At 40.8% G+C, this 21,444-nt stretch overlaps 1 protein-coding gene across 1 annotated transcript in view; it reads right to left on the minus strand.

The window, feature by feature from the left end:
• ctnnbl1 (catenin, beta like 1) overlaps positions 1-21,444 on the minus strand; it is a 79,089-nt gene that overhangs the window by 5,623 nt on the left and 52,022 nt on the right. The window contains exons 14-15 of the mRNA XM_082517918.1: positions 7,597-7,734; positions 6,863-6,935 (exon numbers count right to left, since the gene is read on the minus strand). Of these exons, the coding sequence (XP_082374044.1) occupies positions 6,863-6,935; positions 7,597-7,734 (211 nt within the window). The remainder of the gene's footprint in view (positions 1-6,862; positions 6,936-7,596; positions 7,735-21,444) is intronic.

Below are 21,444 nucleotides of genomic sequence, written 5' to 3' on the forward strand. Positions count from 1 at the left end.
TGTACAGTGAAACTTGTAGAGAGACAATGATAATACCTAATAGCTAAAACTATTAAAACTATTTAAGAAGAAGAAAAAAATGGCTCTTTAAAGCACTAAGATGACAATGAGCTTAAATACCTAAACCCACACTTCTGCCAAGCTTAATTCTTGCCTTTTCTTACCTGATAAGAAGAGTATATTTATTTAAATGTTGAGTAGAGATGAACGCTACAGTGAGATTACCGGAGACGCCCAAGTGCAAAAAGAGATTTTCATATTTTTATGGTAAATGGACCAGTTCTTATGTAGTGGTTTTATGTAGTGGTACTTTACACAACTTTGCTCATTCATCCATTCACACAAGCACTTTTTTTCTATACTCTTTCTATACAAGTGCTCCTATCTAACATCCACACATTCGTAACTTGGGGTTAGTACTTTCCCCAAGGATATTTGGCATGCAGACAGGAGCAGACCTTACTTTACCACAAAAAAAATAACTGAAGTGAGACTGCAGAGATGTATTTAAGTTTGAGCAACATTAGAAAGAAGTTAGAAGTAAAGGCAGCATAGCACGCTACAAGAAGTGCTTCTAGAAGTACAAACACTGAGCTCAGGTCAGAAGACGCTCAGGATGACAGTAATCTGCTCGGGTTACTCCATCATTGAGTATTCAGGGGAGAGCTAGGTTATAGCAGGCCACAGCACTAGGCATAAAGTTAAGTGTAAAGTTAGACCAGCATCTGCAGATATGAGGATGCAGATTTGTCCACAGATTTGTGCAAATACAAAAGCCTTGAATGTCAGAATCAGGGATTTTAATTTGATCCGCAGAGGTTTGGATGCGAACGAGACTTACTTAAAAAGGCACAATTTTAAGGGTGACTAAGAAAAGCAGGTGAGGGGCAACTCAGAGAAAGCAACTCAACAAAAACATGATAATCTATGGCCTCTATTACTGCCAGCCTGTCATTGTGACCGAGTGCCAGTGTCTCCATGTCTATAAATGGTGTTGCAGTCAGCCACACAGACAGAGAGGTCAGAGATTCCGTGACTCTTCAACTCTCTGCAGAACCTTTTCTTTGGCATGCTGGTACCCTCTCCTTCTGTCACCACGGCAACACGGCAGAGGACAATACAGTAGTGAGCATCGCCATTACTCAGGTCAGCGACTGGGACGGATCTGCCATGAATACAAGGAGAATCATTTCCAGGAGCAGCCTCTGCAACGGCAGCCAAGGATAGGGACGCGCTATAGGACTTTCAGCGTGATTACAGCTGCAGCTGGAGCACCATAAGTCATTTAAAACACTGCTAAACCAGTCTCAAGCCACTGTGATCCCACTGAACAAAGGACAGCTGGTACAGAATATGCCCACAGTGGGGTAACCTACCGTCTATAATCATCATGCAGTTTGCCTTTTAACAAACAAACAAAGAGAGTGGGAAAAAAGATACTGCAAAAGCTCTCTAAAATCTGGATACCATGACAACATTTAGCAAGACATAAGCTTCAAAAAACAATAATTGCTGCAAATGTTTATTTTCTTCTCATAAACCAGTTTCATCAGCACATCTAATAAACACAAATAAATTTTTATCTATGTCTATATTTTTGATATTTTCAGAGAAAGTCTGTGTAGGGTGGACTTTGCTACTTACATTAAATGCAATAGTTTGTATTTTTAATAGAGATGGCACGATACCACTTTTTTATGTCCGATACAGATATCGTAAATTTGGATATCTGCCGATATCGATATGAATCCGATATAGTGTGTTTTTTAATCAATAAAACGTTTTTTTAATATCTTGCTGCATTTTGTATAAGTTTTTACTCAAGTTTAAATAAATAACAACACTAAAGCTATTCTGTTATACCTGTACGTAAAAAAATACACTGCGCCCAAAATATTTCATAGTTCAGCAACACTGATCAATCTAATAAACTTAAACCTATTCCATGCTCCCTATTCTGGTATTTTAAAGAGTACTTAGCAGAAATATTCAACAACCTAACTAATAGGGTTGCAAACTCCCAGCAAAAAAAAAATAGGGAACCACCCTCCACCTCATGTTGCTTAATCGATGTAATCAAATTTAATTTGATGCAGGGGGAAAACTGCACAGAAATAAATTCTTTTTCAAGAATAATTAAATAGATTCAACATCTTTCTTCAACAGAATTGCAGAATTCACAGATGGTACTTTCCCAAAGGAAAAAGTACTATAGCTTACTAGGGTATATTAGACTTAACAGTTACTACACTGAACAAAAATATAAACGCAACACTTTTGTTTTTGCTCCCATTCCCCATGGGATGGACGTAGAGACCTAAAATTCATTCCAGATACACAATATAACCATCCCTCCCAAACAGTGGTCACAAATCAGTCCAAATGTGTGGTAGTGGGCACATCTGCCATATTGAGATAATCCATCCCACCTCACAGGTGTGCCACATCAGGATGCTGATCTGACATCATGAGTAGTGCACAGGTGTACCTCAGACTGCCCACAACAAAAGGCCACCCTGGAATGTGCAGTTTTGTCTCACAGCAAAATGCCACAGATGCCACAAGCAATGAGGGAGCGTGCAATTGGCATGCTGACAGCAGGAATGTCAACCAGATCTGTCGCCCGTGCATTGAATGTTCATTTCTCAACATAAGCCGTCTCCACAGGCGTTTCAGAGAATATGGCAGCACATCCAACCGGCCTCACAACCGCAGACCTCGTGTAACCACACCAGCCCAGGACCTCCACATCCAGCAGGTTCACCTCCAAGATCGTCTGAGACCAGCCACCCAGACAGCTGCTGGAACAATTGGTTTGCACAACCAAACAATTTCTGCACAAACTGTCAGAAACCGTCTCAGGGACGCTCAACTGCATGCCCGTCGTCCTCATCGGGGTCTTGACCTGACTCCAGCTCGTCGCCGTAACAGACTTGTGTGGGCAAATGCTCACATCCGATGGCGTCTGGCACGTTGGAGAGGTGTGCGCTTCACGGATGAATCATGGTTCACATTGTTCAGGGCAGATGGCAGCTGAGAATGTCCCAGTTCTTGCATGGCCAGCATACTCACCGGACATGTCACCCATTGAGCATGTTCGGGATGTGCTTGACCGGCGTATACGACAGCGTGTACCAGTTCCCACGAATATCCAACAACCTCGCACAGCCATTGAAGTGGAGTGGACCAACATTCCACAGGCCACAATTGACAATCTGATAGACTCCATGCGACGATGTGTTGCACTGCATGAGGCAAATGGTGGTCACACCAGATACTGACCGGTTCTGGGTCCCCAGACCCCCAATAGCACAAAAAACTGCACATTCCAGGGTGGCCTTTTGTTGTGGGCAGTCTGAGGTACACCTGTGCACTACTCATGATGTCAGATCAGCATCCTGATGTGGCACACCTGTGAGGTGGGATGGATTATCTCAATATGGCAGATGTGCCCACTATCACACATTTGGACTGATTTGTGACCACTGTTTGGGAGGGATGGTTATATTGTGTATCTGGAATGAATTTTAGGTCTCTACGTCCATCCCATGGGGAATGGGAGCAGTAACAAAGGTGTTGCGTTTATATTTTTGTTCAGTGTATATACAGTAATGGATTTCTATATATTTTACATCAGATTAAAACTTTGGGTGTAAGATTCAGATAATTATTTATTAAAAGCTAGACATTTTAAATGAGAATAAGAAAGAAAAGTATGTCTTTGTGCCCCCTTTTCCCTGTTCATGCCCTATCGGCCCCCCTGGCTAAACTTTGCTAGATCCGCCCCTGCACAGTTACAGCCGTCAGCTGCGTAGAAAAAGATCCTGGTGTAGAAAGTAATATTAAATAAATTCTAACAACAGCTTATCAAGCTTAAACGTGCTGCTGTTGTTCAGCCGCTGGTTTCCTCGTTCTGGTGAGAAGTGGGCCAAAAACAAAGAAGGGAGACGGACTCCCGACAGAAAAGCCGATCAGCTGATCATTGATCAGTTTCACGATTGAAGTAGCAGGAGGAGAGTGAGAGAGGCAGTCTCTCCATATATTGGTTGTTAAGCTTACCATGGGAATGCTTTACAAACATTCAGAGATGAACTTACACACTTGCTTTACTTCTCTCTGGGATAACTTCCTCGGAGATGAAATGCCTGATTGCTAGCAAGGCTACAAATACACACAGCCGCTCTATTGCTAAACATTTTAAAAAAGGCAAATCATAAACCTCAGAATTCCAAACCAAAAACTTCACAACACAAGCAAAATTGTTCCTGCGGAGCAGTTTTTTATTCTTCAGTAAGCTAAAGCCGTTAAGGTCAAGATAGCAGAGCAGGCGACACACACTGCATGTGCTTAACCTTTTCCTGTGGTTTAACATTGACCGGGTGGGGCACTTGAAATGGGAGATGGCTCCACACACTGTGGCCTAGTAGAAAGGGTGAGGTCACTGAACCACACGCGCGCAGATGAATTATGATAGACATATGCAATGGCTCTAAGCTATTATGTATGCGGACGCATAGTTATTTGCAGAACACATAAACACAATATAGTTTATGAAAAATAAGTCACATCAAGATCATGCAAGGAAACCTAACATGCACATTAATATGTAGAAAACATTCAAGGGCAGGCACGAGTACAGAATGTAAACTGAATCAGAAATGAAGTAAACATCTGCAAGGATTTCCTCTCAAAGGTTTGTTAATATCTAAAAAATATGCAGATAAAAGCAAGCAAGGACATGTGCGTACAAATAAACATGGAGACATGCTAATGGCAATCACACAGACACACACACACACACACACACACACACACACACACACACACACACACACACACAAACTCTGTAAGTAAGCAAAAACATAGTGTGGACAAGCACGATGTGCGTGTATGCAAATATGCAGATGAAAACAAAGAGTCACACAGCCACATTTAGGATACAAATTCCTGCACACACGCACACGGGGAGGACTGGAGAAATGCCACGCTTGCTGGCAGTGCCATGTGTGACGGATGGCTCTATCTACAGTGTTACATGCCACAGAGAGCCAGAGGGTGTGTGAACGGAGCCACGTCCTCGAGCTTTATCCAACAATGATACGGGAAGGATGGATGTCGCGCCGCGAAGGAAATAACACAACCTGCTAGGTCTTTGACGGCAGAAAACAAATATAGCACGAGGAGAAATCTCTGGCTAAGTGAAAAAAGTGAATAAAGGACAGACAGACTGTCTCTGCTCTACTCAGTGATAATATGATCAGTTCAGATTTGCAAGCCAGGCTCAATTTCATCATATTGTTTTACCATCTGCAGAAAGGTAATACAATTAACAAAAACAAAACAATCACATCTGCCTGGATATTTTAGATGCTCGATTTTATCGTGTTTATTTTTCCATCTGAATTGTCTATATCGTAATATTCAGGACAGTCTAAATATTAAAGACACCCCTCTCATACAAGGTGACCTCTGCTACTGCAAATGCAAAGGAAGAATATACTAAACAAAGGTCAGAGTGACAGGGTCTCCCCAGGCCTACTTCTTTGTTCAAGAGAACAGGAGCATATGACATTATTTGTGGTATTTTATTATATTCCAACCTAACCACTTTGGCAGGCAAACAGCACAGGCTTGCTATCAAACAATAACCAGAGCCAAAGAACAGCGATTATACCATCATTTTCCCCTGAAATGCTGTTTCCTTGCCAGGCTGAGAAGCACTTGGAAACAGGATTTTACAAAATGTGTCAATAAAATGCACTTCTGAAAGTAATATAAATCTCTGTGGGTGTAAGAGCAGCTTGTGAAGGCACCACTTTGCCCTTTCAAAATATGCAGTTTTTCTACTTTTATCCTTGTTCACTCTAAGGTGAAGGATCTGCGCTTTTGGGCAAGGTCCCAGATCAACCTGTAGATTTGATATAAAGTCACGGGAAAGGCCTGTGCTGAGAAATGTGTCACTACAGATTATTCTCCCATTTGCAGAGTATGAAGATAAGGAGAAAATTATTTCACACTTTCAATTTGATAGATGACTATCAGAATGGACGTTTTTGTCAGAATTCTTCCAACTGCTTTTTTTAACGGCGCAAGGAATTTATAACATAACATAATTACTTCAGAAAAAGCAAAAGCAGTACTATTTGCCTTCTGAAAAACTAACCTTTTTATCAAACCACTGCTGTGCAATGATGCATTTCAACTTTATGTACTGTAATACTCAAAGTTTGTAAAATCAAGCTAAAACTGAGGATTTTCTTCCACAATATAAAAACTTCAGCGAGAGTTTGAGCTGTCACCTGTGAAAGCATCATGCCAAAAGAACTCAGTTTGGACTTGAGAAAATGAAGGATATCTGAAGATTTCAACAGTCAGAAGCCAAACTGGATCTGGGTCGTCATTTTGTCCTCCAACATAAACACAACTCAAAACATGCGTAGCTCCTTGTAAAGAAATATCTCCGTCAAATTTGTAGAAGCTTGAGAGATTTGCCAAAGAAGAATGGCCTGGGGAGAAGGCGTGTTACAGACTTGTTGCAAACCACAACAAACGACTGCAGGTTGTTATCCAGCAAAAAGGAACTGATTGATTTTAACCCTGGCTTTTTTGGGTTTTTGTAAAATAACTTTGCCTGTTTGCAAAGTAAAATAACATAAACATCCAAAATAAAATGCTATGTTCAAAATTCTTTACTCACGTTAACAGCGCTTAAAAAATACTAATAACCTTTTGTGTATTGATCAAACACATTTATATGTTAAAGCACTCCCCATATGTTTTCACATAAAACAGTGTCTGTATGTTTATGTGCAGCAGAGTAGCAGAGATACTAAGGAAATATTGAGAAGATAAAGTTACTCACCTCTCATGATGTGGCGCACTACTTTGACAGAACCTCCTCTTAGGTTAAGAATTTGATGGACCCTCTGTTGAAGCTACATGCAGACAAAAAAGAAAAGAAAATAGAATTCCTATTATCTAAAGCTGTATATTGTTGATTGTTTTGATGTGTCTTATTACTTGGTCTGTATTTTAGTGATAAACAAGAACTAAAGGTAACATTGTAGCTAAAAAGACAGTTTCCACTTTGAGTTAATGCTAGTTTGCTCAGCTTAAAATGTCCAACTTTAAGCTAATTGTTTGCTCCATATGTTTATTCTTGGACTCTACTATAGTGGCTTTTATGTTATACTAGGCCTTTTAAACACTAGTGCTTGGAAATATTGCCTCAAATCTTTATCCCAATATTTCATTCATATTTTTTACAATATAGAAAACAATGCAGTGGTTGCACCTTGCAGGCAGTAGAATTTAGCCCAAACCCTGACAAAAGGTTTCAGCAGCAGTATTACAGTGTAACAGTAGTGACACGGCGTTATAGACTGTGACATAATGCAAGTCAAATGCCTAAGTAGTATTTTTTTTTGCCTGCAACTGCAACACTTTAACAAACTGCACCCATTAAAAGCTATTTGACCTCCATCTGTTTTCATAGTTTGTGTGATCAGACATGTTAAGAACAATTAATCTGAAAGGAAATTGGCAAGCCAGGACCAGTTTGCGTGCGTGTGTGCATGCGTGCACATGTGTGTGTACCTGTGGGATTCCTGAGTTGCTGATCTCCACCATAATGTAGCAGATCAACTGAAGAACAAATAGCCCGGCGTCCAGACGACGAAGGTAAAACTCATCCTCCATGCTGTCGTCCAAGATCTCCCCACGACGGACCATCTCCTGCACACACACAAACAGACAGAAAAGCCTTGTAAAAAGAGAAATGTTTTCAAGCACAAAGCAGAGTTTTCTGTTGTTTGTGGCACACTTATAAAAGATTCAACAAACAGAAAAAAATCAGAGCCCAAGTTTAATTTAGGTGTTGCTTTTCAGCCTCTTCCACAAATCAATTTTCTTATTGACCAGACAAACAAATCAATCGATTTCACAGCTCTACTGCTGGCTCTCACACACTTACACATACGTACACACACTTGCATAGTTATCCATCTTAACGGTCCTGTCAGTATGCCAATAACACAGTGGTGCCAATAAGCACACAGCCTACATTAATCATCATTAGAGATCAAGAAGCAGACCTGAGGGGAGAGGGGAATCTGAAGCGTAAGCCACTAGAATGGCACAGAAATACAAACAGTGTGTATAGCACATTGCAGCCTCTAAGATTTACATCTAAACGTCATCAGTAAAGTCACTATTTATTGTGAATGATGCAACTGGCCTGGTAATAAAAACACTGAAATATTCATGTATTTGCAGAATGACAAACTGAGTGTATTTGGTGACATTCACAGGAAACATGCTTTATTAAGCTACCGATAATGCAAATGCAACCATTTTCTAATGATACACCTTCATATTGAAGCATATAAATGGTAATACTAACTTTTCAATGAGGCAGCCAAATTTCACTTTTACCAAGCAGCTAAAAATCTGATTCTTGCTGCCAGACAGAATGACGGAAAAGGGACACTTATTGCCTAGCCTCTATTATTTAAAAAGAATTTCAGGGTTGACAAAGTACAGTGGGGCAAAAAAGTATTTAGTCAGCCACCGATTGTGCAAGTTCCCCCACCTAAAATGATGACAGAGGTCAGTAATTTGCACCAGAGGTACACTTCAACTGTGAGAGACAGAATGTGAAAAAAAAAAATCCATGAATCCACATGGTAGGATTTGTAAAGAATTTATTCGTAAATCAGGGTGGAAAATAAGTATTTGGTCAATAACAAAAATACAACTCAATACTTTGTAACATAACCTTTGTTGGCAATAACAGAGGTCAAACGTTTACTATAGGTCTTTACCAGGTTTGCACACACAGTAGCTGGTATTTTGGCCCATTCCTCCATGCAGATCTTCTCGAGAGCAGTGATGTTTTGGGGCTGTCGCCGAACAACACGGACTTTCAACTCCCGCCACAGATTTTCTATGGGGTTGAGGTCTGGAGACTGGCTAGGCCACTCCAGGACTTTCAAATGCTTCTTACGGAGCCACTCCTTTGTTGCCCGGGCGCTGTGTTTTGGATCATTGTCATGTTGGAAGACCCAGCCTCGTTTCATCTTCAAAGTTCTCACTGATGGAAGGAGGTTTTGGCTCAAAATCTCACGATACATGGCCCCATTCATTCTGTCCTTAACACGGATCAGTCGTCCTGTCCCCTTGGCAGAAAAACAGCCCCATAGCATGATGTTTCCACCCCCATGCTTCACAGTAGGTATGGTGTTCTTGGGATGCAACTCAGTATTCTTCTTCCTCCAAACACGACGAGTTGAGTTTATACCAAAAAGTTCTACTTTGGTTTCATCTGACCACATGACATTCTCCCAATCCTCTGCTGTATCATCCATGTGCTCTCTGGCAAACTTCAGCCAGGCCTGGACATGCACTGGCTTCAGCAGCGGAACACGTCTGGCACTACGGGATTTGATTCCCTGCCGTTGTAGTGTGTTACTGATGGTGACCTTTGTTACTTTGGTCCCAGCTCTCTGCAGGTCATTCACCAGGTCCCCCCGTGTGGTTCTGGGATCTTTGCTCACCGTTCTCATGATCATTTTGACCCCACGGGATGAGATCTTGCGTGGAGCCCCAGATCGAGGGAGATTATCAGTGGTCTTGTATGTCTTCCATTTTCTGATGATTGCTCCCACAGTTGATTTTTTCACACCAAGCTGCTTGCCTATTGTAGATTCACTCTTCCCAGTCTGGTGCAGGTCTACAATACTTTTCCTGGTGTCCTTCGAAAGCTCTTTGGTCTTGGCCATGGCGGAGTTTGGAGTCTGACTGTTTGAGGCTGTGGACAGGTGTCTTTTATACAGATGATGAGTTCAAACAGGTGCCATTCATACAGGTAACGAGTGGGGGACAGAAAAGCTTCTTACAGAAGACGTTACAGGCCTGTGAGAGCCAGAGATTTTCCTTGTTTGAGGTGACCAAATACTTATTTTCCACCCTGATTTACGAATAAATTCTTTACAAATCCTACCATGTGGATTCATGGATTTTTTTTTTCACATTCTGTCTCTCACAGTTGAAGTGTACCTCTGGTGCAAATTACTGACCTCTGTCATCATTTTAAGTGGGGGAACTTGCACAATCGGTGGCTGACTAAATACTTTTTTGCCCCAATGTATATCGGTAAAGCAAAAAACAAAACATGGATTTCAGCATCAAGCTAATGGGTATCCCCATGACCTTCAGACCCAAATGATTTAATCTCTAAGGACTTCTCCTTTAAGATCAATCACATTGAAAAGCTGCCTCTTCTGAGGACTACATTACAAGACTATTTTGTGGAAGCCCTTTTAAACCATGCTGCAAAGCTGGGAAACAAAATAGCATGTCAGTGTAAGAGACTTTGTGATTTAACAGCAGGATGGAGTTTGTACAAGTCTAACAAGCTTCAAGGTCAGTGTTTGGTATGCCTACTTTATTCTGCAAAACAGCCTGAAGTTTCTTAGGCAAGCTTTTTAAAAGTAGTCTTCAGGAATATTTCTCCAGGCTTCTTAAAGGACAGTCGAGGCTCTTCTTTGGATGTTGGCAGATTTTTGTTCTGTTTTCTGTTAAGATCCCACGCTGCTTCAATAATGATGACATCCGGGCTCTGAGCAGGCCTGTCCATGATCAACAGCATTCCATTTTCTGTTTTTATTTTTTCTTCCTAGTTTTTTATGACCATACGTTTCTTTCTTTTCATCACCATGAACTGTGTTTTACAAATGGGTGTACCTCTCTTCATAAGCCTTATTGTCACCGACTTTCATGTGTAATCTGGCATACCTCAGCCTCTTCTCCCCATTTCCCTTCTTGAAGAATGGCTTCTTGATGGCCATCCTTCCACTGACATCACTTCTGATAAGGAGCAGATGAACAGCAGATAAATCAACTAGAGGTCCAGATGCATCTCACAGGTCCTCTGTCAGGTCTTTATTGGATTTTTAGGTTTCCCACATCTTCTTTTGTCCTCCACTTGACCAATTAAGACAAACTACATAGCATGCTCAGATACACCAAGTTTTTGGTTCTTCTTAGTAATCACCTTGTTGGCCCAAAAATATTATTTTATGCCTCCCAAACTGTGTTAGCATTGACATTTCTTTTTACTCCAGCTAAAGAAATGGGAACACATAATATGTTTTGCAACATTTGCAGCCAGCTACTAGTAACAAAGTAACAACAAAAAAAAGTAAAACTATTCTACTTGTACTATAAAGCACACCTACCTGGAATGATTCAGAGAGCAGAACTGAAACATGACAGGTGATGCTGATTAAAAAATACTTGATTTGGAGTGCTGCCATGTATGCTGAAAACTGGTTATTAAGTTCAGTTTACAAGTATTGTATGGTGCATGACTGACTTAATTAGTGAATCCAAAAGAAACTAACAGGTTACACATGGTTTCCCCTGGTTTAGGCTTCATTAATTACAAGAATAGGGGGAAAAATACCCAAGTCAGCTAATGTCCCTGACATTTTAATATCATACTTGTGCAAAATGTTTTTTTTAATGTCAGTGAAGTATCAGATTTGCATCATTTTTATTTGCTTCCACAGTCAGAGGCTCAGTTTAATTTATTTAGTGCTGAGAAACTGTGCCAAGGAGAGAGAGGTGTTTTTCAAAATGACAGAAGAGGAGGAAGAGGGAAATGCTCAGAAAACTCCTCCTCAGTATGATCCTGGCAGCTACTAATATTAATTTTGAGAACTTTATCACCTCAACCTCTAATAGAAAAAGCATCTGCCCAGACTCAAAACACATTTAGTGTATAATTTTAGAGTGTACATATGGCCGGTCAAGGCAAGAGAAGCCATGATGTCACCAATGGAGGATGACAGAAAGAAAGAAAATTGCAGTTAGGCTTATGTTGTCACAGAAAAATGTGTGCAAGGTTTTCTTTGCTGACATAAGACAGCTAAGATCAGCACTCTGGTATGTTAATCTATCAAAACACATATGACTAAGAATAATTTCACTCATCAAAACAGAAGAACAACCTTCATGGATGGGCTCTATGACACTTAAAGCAATATTATTTGTCAGATAATTCAATTAAATGAGTTGCGCCTGGTTAGTACTTGGATGAGAGACCACCTGGGAATACCAGGAGCTGTACACTTTTGGTAAGCTGTAGCTCAGGTAGAGCAGGTCTTCTACTAATTGGAGGGTTGGTGGTTCAAACCCTGGTTTCTCCAGTCTGCACGACAAATATCCCTGATATTAATCCAAAGTCGCTCTCTGATGCATTCATCAGAGTATAAAGGTGTGTGAATGTAGATAGAAAAGCCTTTAGGTAGAAAAAGCATAGAAAAAGTGCATGTATGAATGGGTGAATAAGGCAAGCTGTATACAGCACTTTGAGTATTAAGAGTTGAAAAGCAGAATATAAAAACCATTTACAAGGAACTGATTTTTTTTTTCTTTTTTTTAAATGTCATTTTAACGTGAACGTTTAAGGGGGTTGCAACGCTTTCAGAGCCAGCCTCAAGTGCCCAATAGAGAACTGCATTTTTTGGCACATTTCTCAGCTCCAGCAGCTGATGCCTGATAACGAGCTGTGTGAAAACACTGCTTTGAAAACCAGAGGAACCAGCTTCCAATCTAAGTTACAGAACATACAAATCTAGGTGAATTAACACTGAAAGTTTTTCATTTATCATTTTGGGGGGTTTAAGGGACTAGAAGCAGTTTTTAACCAAAAGCCTTAAACTCTATAACTGTAACTCACTTAACATAATTAATGTGTGACGTTTACTTCTAAAGGCCTTTTCCGTAACCCATGATCCACAATCCATTTAGTTACACTTCAGCAACAACGGGCCTCATCAAAAAGAAAAAGTAATAAAAATTTTGCAAAAGTCACCTGCAACACTTTACAGTAACAGCAAGAAAAGCTCGACAGATCAAGAAAGACCTACGAACGTGTGAGAGAGTGGAAGTTCTTTTTGAAGCATGACGTGCATTTACAATTTATTATAGAAAGCAGTGGAAGTGGACATTTGGGATATTAAAAGCTGAACCGGCGTAGGCACTGTGGCAGGATTCATTACAGCGAGAGAGTTTTGTTCACTCGTAAGTTTTGACAATGTGACCAATATCTTTTGTGTGTCAGCTCGGTCCCTCTGGCAAACACCGGACAGAAGAAGCGGAGGAAGAAAAACGTGTTGAAAGGAGGGACTGGACAAGTCAATTACTGCAACCTCAGGGGAGCCTGGCAGCTAGGCTACAGTACAGACAAAGTAATAAGCAGTGATTTTCAGCTGCATTGTGCTTGTGTTTGTGTGATGGCATGTGTATGATTTATAGAACAGTCTGCATACTTTTGGAAACCACATAGGTTTGTTTGGGTCTTTGTTTGACATGTTCATAAGCGTACATATCTCTGAACAAGAGCCTTTATCTAGTGTGCTCCTTAATGTGTGTGTGTGTGTGTGTGTGTCTGCTTGTTATTCCGGTGCTCTCTTTTTTGCTGGCATACTTCGATGCAGAATTAAAGTGATTTCTTTGTCAGCAATTTACAAAAACCCACTGTGGCTGTGTGTGTAGGAACTAATGGTTTTTGATGAAGCTTAAGCAAACTCCAGAAGGAGGGGTTAGATAGCCTCATTATGAAACAGAGATGCAGAGGTTCACAAGGAAAAATCTGAACCAAACACTGCTTTGTGAGAACACACGTTGACATGCTGATTTCTAGTTGTGATGGAGAGAGCCAAAGAACAGTCATCTGCTTCTGGGCTTGTATCAGTTATCGTTTGCTTACAAAGTGGGGAAACGCAAAACAGCAGTGTTACAGGAAGATGGGGTGGGGTGGGGGCTATTTACAAGCAAAAACAACACATTCGGTGCTGAGCTCTGATCAAATGTTGAAATGGTTGACGGTAAAACACAGTTTGTCCGTGTTCATTCTCAAGCAGCTTTGTGTTCTCGATCTTTGACAGCTTCCTTCAATGTTTCTTTTATGAACAGGACTACACTTCTCCTGTAATTTATCTTTTAAGTTGTGATTGTGAGTTAGCCCTGACTGGATGACTCAATCAAAGACTCAGGTAAGCAGCGGCGCACTGCTTTTAGCCAGAGTTGGGGAAGTAAAGCAAACATCGTAACAAAGACTGTAACAAAAGAGTAAAAGAAAAACCAACAAAAGGTGTTTTTCTAAGGCTACCGTTTTCTTCTAGAACCAAACATATTACCTTATTTGGTGTCGTGATGCTGAAAATAGAGAAAAAAATTTAACATATTAGCCCAAACTACCAAATAAGCCCAAAAAAGTGTCCAACAGAGTCCTTGGGAAGGCTATAGCACCTGATACATCAGACCTCCAAAACAGCTTGGACCCATCAGGGCATGAACACAGACTTCCTGAGGTACGCTGTGGAAATCTGGCACTGGAATGTTGGCAGCAGATCCTTTTGGTCCTGACAGTTGCAGGGAGGGTCTCTGTGGATCAGCCTTGGTTCAGAGCATCTATGGATGCTTGATTGGACTGGGATCTGGGGAGTTTGCAGGCCAGGTCAACACCTCAGGCTCTTTGTCATGTTCTTCAATCCAATACTGATGAGTTTTCACAGTGTAGCGGGGGGGGGGGGGGGGGGAGTAGCTTAGTCTGGAACAATGTTTAGTTGGGTGCTGTATGTCACATCCACTTGAATGTCAGGACCCGAGGTTTCACAGCTGAAAAGTGCACTGTAATGAGATTATCTGTGTTTTCCACTTTAAAGCTACGTAATGGCTTCACACGGGCACTTCCCTAACCTACTTATGGGTCCTTCAGGGACTGCCTCGCAGTGTATGAGACTGGTCCAATTGGACTTTTACCTACACTTATTTTTGTCTCGAAAACAGATACAAACAACTGATGGTTACAATATATCAAGAGTATTCACACCCGGTAACGCAACTATTTCCAATATTAGGTTGTTTACTGCAATAGGTATTATTTAGGCATCATTAGAATATTACAGTTTGGTAGTATTTTCAGTTTAGATGATACATTCTCGCCGTTAATCACATGACAGCAAACTCATTGATTCAGGCATGTAGATATGGTTAAGATGACCTGCTGAAGATCAAACCAACCATCAACATGAGGAAGAAAGATGATTTAAGTGACTCTGAATTTGACATGGTTGTTTGCACCACACAGGCTCGTTTGAGTTTTCCAGAAACTGCTGATCTACTGGGATTGTCCACAGCAGATGATCACCATATCTATGGTTTAAGGGGAATGGTCTGAAAAAGATAAAATGCCCAATGAGTGGCCAAAATGCCTTCTTGATACTAGAGGTCAGAATAGAATAGCTAGACTGATCCAGGAAGGCAGGAGTAACTCAAGCTAACACTTATTACAGCCAGCGTACGCAGAAAAGCAACTCTGAATGCACAACCTTGTCGAACCTTGAAGACAGAAAGGATAAGGAAGCAGAATACCACACTGGGTGTCAAGTTGAACAATAGATGATTGGAAAAACACTGGCTGGCCTGATGAGAGTGTCTTTTGCAACATTCTGGTGGTTAGGTCAGAATTTTTCATAAGCAGCATTTAAACGACAACAACAACAAAAAAAACCCACAAAAATGTTTCTGTCTTTGTAAGAATCAGGCTAATGGTATGGCGGATACTTTCTTGGGGCCCATTAGTAACAACTGAGCATTGTTTACATGCCACAGCCTGTCCGAGTATTGTTGCTGACCGTGTCCATGCCTGTATGACCACAGCGTATCCATCTCTGGGTGTCTGCTTTTAGCAGGATAATATAGTACATCACAAAGCTCAAGTCATCTCAAACTGTTTTCCTTAACATGACAATGATTCAGTGTACTCAGCTAATCTCCCCAGTCACCAGATCTCAATCAGAGAACCTTTGGGATGTGGTGGAATGGGAGATTTGGATTATGGCTGTGCAGCTGAAAATCTGCTGCAACTGCATGATGCTATGATATCAATAAAGACTAAAATCTTAGAGAAATATTTCATGTTTCAATGTGTCATCACAGTGAACAAATAAGGTACGTCTGAAGGCAGAAAAAAATCTAACCGTGTGCAAGCAAGGAGTAAATAGTTAAGTGGCCACTGAGTGTATATCTTTAATAAAAGAAGCTTTTATTGCTGCATTAGGCCATATTCAGTGCTAGACCTAATTAAGTTCATCATGATACACCAGTATTGGCAGTACCCACTATATATTAAAACAATTAAACATAGACATCAGATCATAATGTATTTTCTTTACAAAGTGCACATGAACAGAACAGTTATGGTTTGACTTACTCACCAATTTAGCACGGCTCTGCACTGATGCCTGAACTTACCCACTCGCCTCATGGCTAATTGAAATAAGGTGACTATAGCTATCGGCATTCACCTCTCACATACTAACTGAAACTTCCCACAACAAACTTGCTAATTTTGACTGAGTCACTCACATGGGTGTAGATTTGATTTAGCTAATTATTTATTTAATTACTAGTTTTCTGTCTGCTCTTTCTGCTACTTCTTCATCCCTGTTTCCTTTCTATCGCTGACCTGTTCACTCCATCACCATGTCCTTGACTCAGAGGTGTTTTTGGATGGCCTGATTTAGTCACTGCAGTTTTTTGTTGTATTTTCACCTGCTTCACATTTCTTGATACCAGTTTAACCACATATTTTAAATATTTACATCTGGGGAATTGTTTTTTTTTGTTTTTTTTTAAAGCTATCATGGTCATATCATTGCTATTGTCTACAATAATCATGTAGTGAAAATCAGTGATTGTGACACTTCTATACCACATAAATGTGTTGGTTAAAATAAATTGGATCACTGGGTAAAAGAAAGAGATTTTAACAAGGAGATGCAAAAATTGGTCTCTGTGTATCTGACACTTGACTCTTAAGTTTACAGCTTGGTAAAATAATACCACAATACTTCCATCTGTGAAGTGCAACATTACCTGTAAATACAACAGCATTTTTTCCCCTTTAAAATGTATTAGTCTTTAGAAATTATTTTTATATGAACACAGTAGATGAAGAAATGAGAGACATGTCTTTTGAATTAAGACTGAAAAGTTAATACCTGTTAACATTAAATAATTCAGTCCAAACTGGAGCTGGGCACACTCTGGTTAAAGGTAATTTTTAGTCCTAAATCCCTGAGGACTAAACAGTCAAATATATGAATGGAGGGTGACTTTTAAAGGGAAAGAATAACAGATGAGGATAAAAAAAAAAAAAGCTGAGAGGAGAAAGAGAAATGATGACAGGAAGATAAACAAGCTGTGACACAAACAAAATTTCACTGAAGAATCGTGTATGAATCAGGAAACAGAGAGGGAGAGCGAGTGAGGGAAAACATTTATTCTTGGAGGACGTTTAAGAAAACTAAATATATCACATCCAGGTGCAAAACCAATTCCAACTTAACACAGACTTTCTTTGAAAATGTCTACTGTCAGCAAAGCTAAACTAGCTCATTTCTGCTGTACTTGCTACAGACCAGTAAAGGAAACCCACACTCGCTCTCTCTCACACATGCACACACACAACACCGCCAGCAACTGAGTTCTTAGGAGCTAGGAAAGTGCACTCAGGCATTTTACAGTATTGAGGTCGGCCTCAGCCATGTTTTGCTGAGCTTCATCAATCTCAAAGAGCTGTTACCAACAAGCTGAGAGCAAAGGGAAGGTTTGGAAAGGAAGAGAACTGAAAGCAGCGGCATTAGGGAGAGGAGGAAAGGAGAACTGAGGGAAATAAGAAAGATGTGTGAGGAGTGAGGTGGTGTGATATAGCAACAGAAACTGAGGATGAAGGAGAAAAGATGCACAACAAGAAATACATTTTATACATAAGCTGCTCACAAGGAAGTAAAGGAAGAAGGAGAGGTAGAAGAAAAAGGGGGGTATGGAAATTAAGTAGAATAATAATATTAGAGGTATGTAAAAACGCAATTTAATGCAGAAAAAGGAAAATTGGAAATATGATAGGATGAAAAACAGCTTTAAGAAAAAGGAGGAGAGAATGAGTGGGATAGAAAGAAAAGAGAAAGAGATACCAAGGTGGAAAGAAAATAAGCAGCTTATTAGAAAGGGACTGGGCTGGAGATGCAGAGAAAAGGCAGCAGCAGCTTTTCCTCTGCTATCCTCCTGAGAAATCTGTGGATAATATGTTGCAGAGGAAAAACATTTTGCTTACCGCCCCTTAAAAACAGGCTTAACTAGGGGAAACCAAAAAGCACGGCGGAGAGAGATAAAACGCTGCTGCTGCTGACGGCAGTCGATTCTGACGAGGCGCTGGACAGAACTGGGTTGGCGTCTTTATCGCCTTATTTAAAGTAACGTGGCATTTGGATTCACACAGACTTAAAATATCACTCGGGTGTTTTCAGGACTGGATGTCGGACCAGCGGGAAGGAAACCACTGCAACCGCAGTATCATTTGTTGTCCAACATTAAGGAGAAGAAGTGATCAAATCAGAAAACACTAATGGAATTTCTATGGTTTGTGAATTAAAATGACATGTCAAAAGGAGCTGGAGAGAACAATCATGGCCTCATGGGTACACGTGAGGCCATAAGTTACACACAGCAAAACTTCCTCGCTGATGTCAGAGGAGAACAGCTAGACTGCTAGAAGAATTAAGGTGTAAACAACATGAAAACATAGATCTATACAGTATCAATGGATGTAATGTATGATGTAATGCTGTGGGGGATCATTTCTTTGCACACTTTTGGCCCCTTAGCACCAACCGTACATCATTTAAACACCCATCCTACCTGAGTGTATATGCCCTTATTTTCACTTTAACCTTTTATGAGTGTTACCACTCCAAATGTGACAAAAAGCACTTCAGTCTATAAATGACTTTGGGTCCACAGACAGCACCACCCCACCGTAAAGTACTTCATATCCCTGCTACATGCTAGAGGCTTCAGGCTACAATATGCATGCCAATATATAGCTCTACACCAGGAATATCCCACTCCAGGCCTCGAGGGCTGGTGTCCTGCAGTTTTTAGATCTCACCCTGGGTCAACACACCTGAATCAAATGATCAGTTCATTACCAGGCCTCTGGAGAACTTCAAGACATGTTGAGGAGGTAATTTAGCCATTTAAATCAGCTGTGTTGGATCAAGGACACATCTAAAACCTGCAGGACACCAGACCTTGAGGCCTGGAGTTGGACCCCCCTGCTCTACACCATTAAACACTTATATTCATATAACTATAAGTCTATAAATGGTACAAGTGCTCCTTTGCAAGCAAAAATAAAAGGTGAATAATGCTCACCAACACGGAAACTAAAACAGTGCTCTGATTCAACCTAAAAAATGTGCACTCGAATAAAGAAATGCATCTTATCAATGTGATTTACTTGAGCTCATGACTACTAGCTGAAAAAACCTCCAGTCAGAGCCTAGATATTTTAATTATTCTCTTTTTCAGTGTAAAATGAAGAGAATACTGTTGCTGTGCGACAAACTGGCTCACAGTATGAAGTCTGAACTGGCTGAAGCAAAACCATGTGGCTTCAAAGATAGCTGCACACGTAGACATGTTTCTTATCACCATGTTATCGCAGTCATACTTCCACCATCACGGAAAAAGAGGCGAGAGAACGATAGAGGGAGGCAGGGAGAGAGAAGAGAAAAGGAGAAAGAGAGATGGAGAGAAAATGTCAAACTGTCTGGTCTTTTCTTGGCAATCCCACCAAAGATGCCTGTCTGAGAAATTAATCTTCTGTCATCTTTAGATAGGAATCTCACACTTATCTGTCTCCAGCCAAACCCCGGTTCCCCTTGTCATTCTCGCTTTCACTCAAACCTCGCTCTTTCTCCTTGCATTTATGACACCATCTCCTCTTATTTTGACTATATATCTGTTGAGATATTTAAAGTATAACTATGTCTTTTCTTATCTTCCAACCTTTTTGAGGCTCTTTCTCTCTCCATTCAAGCCATTATCCCCTGCTCGGTCACTTATCTTCTATCTCTAGCCCTCTATCGTTGTGTCTAGCCCACAGCTCAATGCGCTGACATACACACACGCAGACAGCTCAATAGGCCGCTTTCACACAGCTATCAAACTTTCCATTCTTCTGTAAACTGTCATATTGTTATCAGCAGGACTGTGATTGTATTTTAGGTCTCTTCCCTCATGGCTTTGGATGTGACACTGTGTGGAACCGCACACCTTATCTACCCCATCCCTCCAAAAAAACCAAAAAGGACTGTATTTTTGAACGCAAACACCAATCCTTTCAAACAGGAAATGCAGCTGAAATCTGAACATCTATATTGCAGTGTGATTTAGCTGGTGGACAATACAAAACCATGTCTGTCTGATATTGCGCTGCGGTCCACATTTTTTCCCCCGTCCGTGGACAATTCCAACTCAGAGTTTATCTTGTGCTGTTGCGATGACCTGCTGCAGACTGCTCAAGTAACTCACAGACCTGTCTCTTAACTTCCTTCTCTTCCTCTCTCTCTAAATGTATTCAACCTAGCAATGCTTCTGTACGTGTCCTTTAAAAGAGTGTCGACGCAACACCACAGATAAACCACCTGATAAATGAGCTCTTACTGACAATACATTTCCCTCTTCCCATTTTCTGACACTCTGAATAGGCCACCTGTCCAGGGGGGTACCCCGCCTCGTGCCATATGACAGCTGAGATAGGCTCCAGCACTAGCATGACCCTGAATTGGACAAGTGGTTAAGAAAATGAAGGAATGGGTGGACGGGCTTTTATAAAACATTAAACTAAATTAGGCTGTTCATCACTTATAAAAAAGGGCCATAAATCTTGAGTAAATGGCCCCAAAGTTTTCTCTATCTATAGCCTTTAATACACACACAAACTCTTCCAGGCCTGGAAAGGGAATGCAGGAATGGTAAGTTCTGGGCAACTTATCTGGGTGCATTCGGTACAGCCTGCCGTCCACAAACGCAGGACAAAGCTTAATCATGCAAAGACGAAGCCATATTTGAACAAGGTCCAGAAATAGTGCTTCTCTGTTCTGCGGTCCAATGAATTTACATTTCTGCTTAGAAAACATGGACGCTGTGTCCTAAAGAGGAGAAGGATCATCCAATTTGTCATCAGTCCTCAACGCCAAGGTCTGCATCTCATATGGTACGGCGGTACATTGGCTCTTATGGAACTGGCAGCTTGCACAGCTGGAAATGTACCATCAGTGGTGAAAGATCTATTCAAGTTTTACAGCAACATAAGCTCCCATCCATTGTCTTTTTCAGGCAGGGCCTTGCATATTTCAGCAAGGCAACGCAAAGCTGCATACTGCAGCTTTTACAATAGGATCCTCTATCAGACAAGAACGGGAAAACAACACTCTCAAAAGTCTAGCAGCTGCTCTCCTCAGTCCCAGACATTTACAGACTGTTGTGAAAAGAAGAGGGGATGGCCTTAACCCATGTTGATGCCAT

Source organism: Aulonocara stuartgranti (assembly GCF_965226115.1).
Source record: "Aulonocara stuartgranti genome assembly, chromosome: 20".
NCBI lineage: Eukaryota > Metazoa > Chordata > Actinopteri > Cichliformes > Cichlidae > Aulonocara > Aulonocara stuartgranti.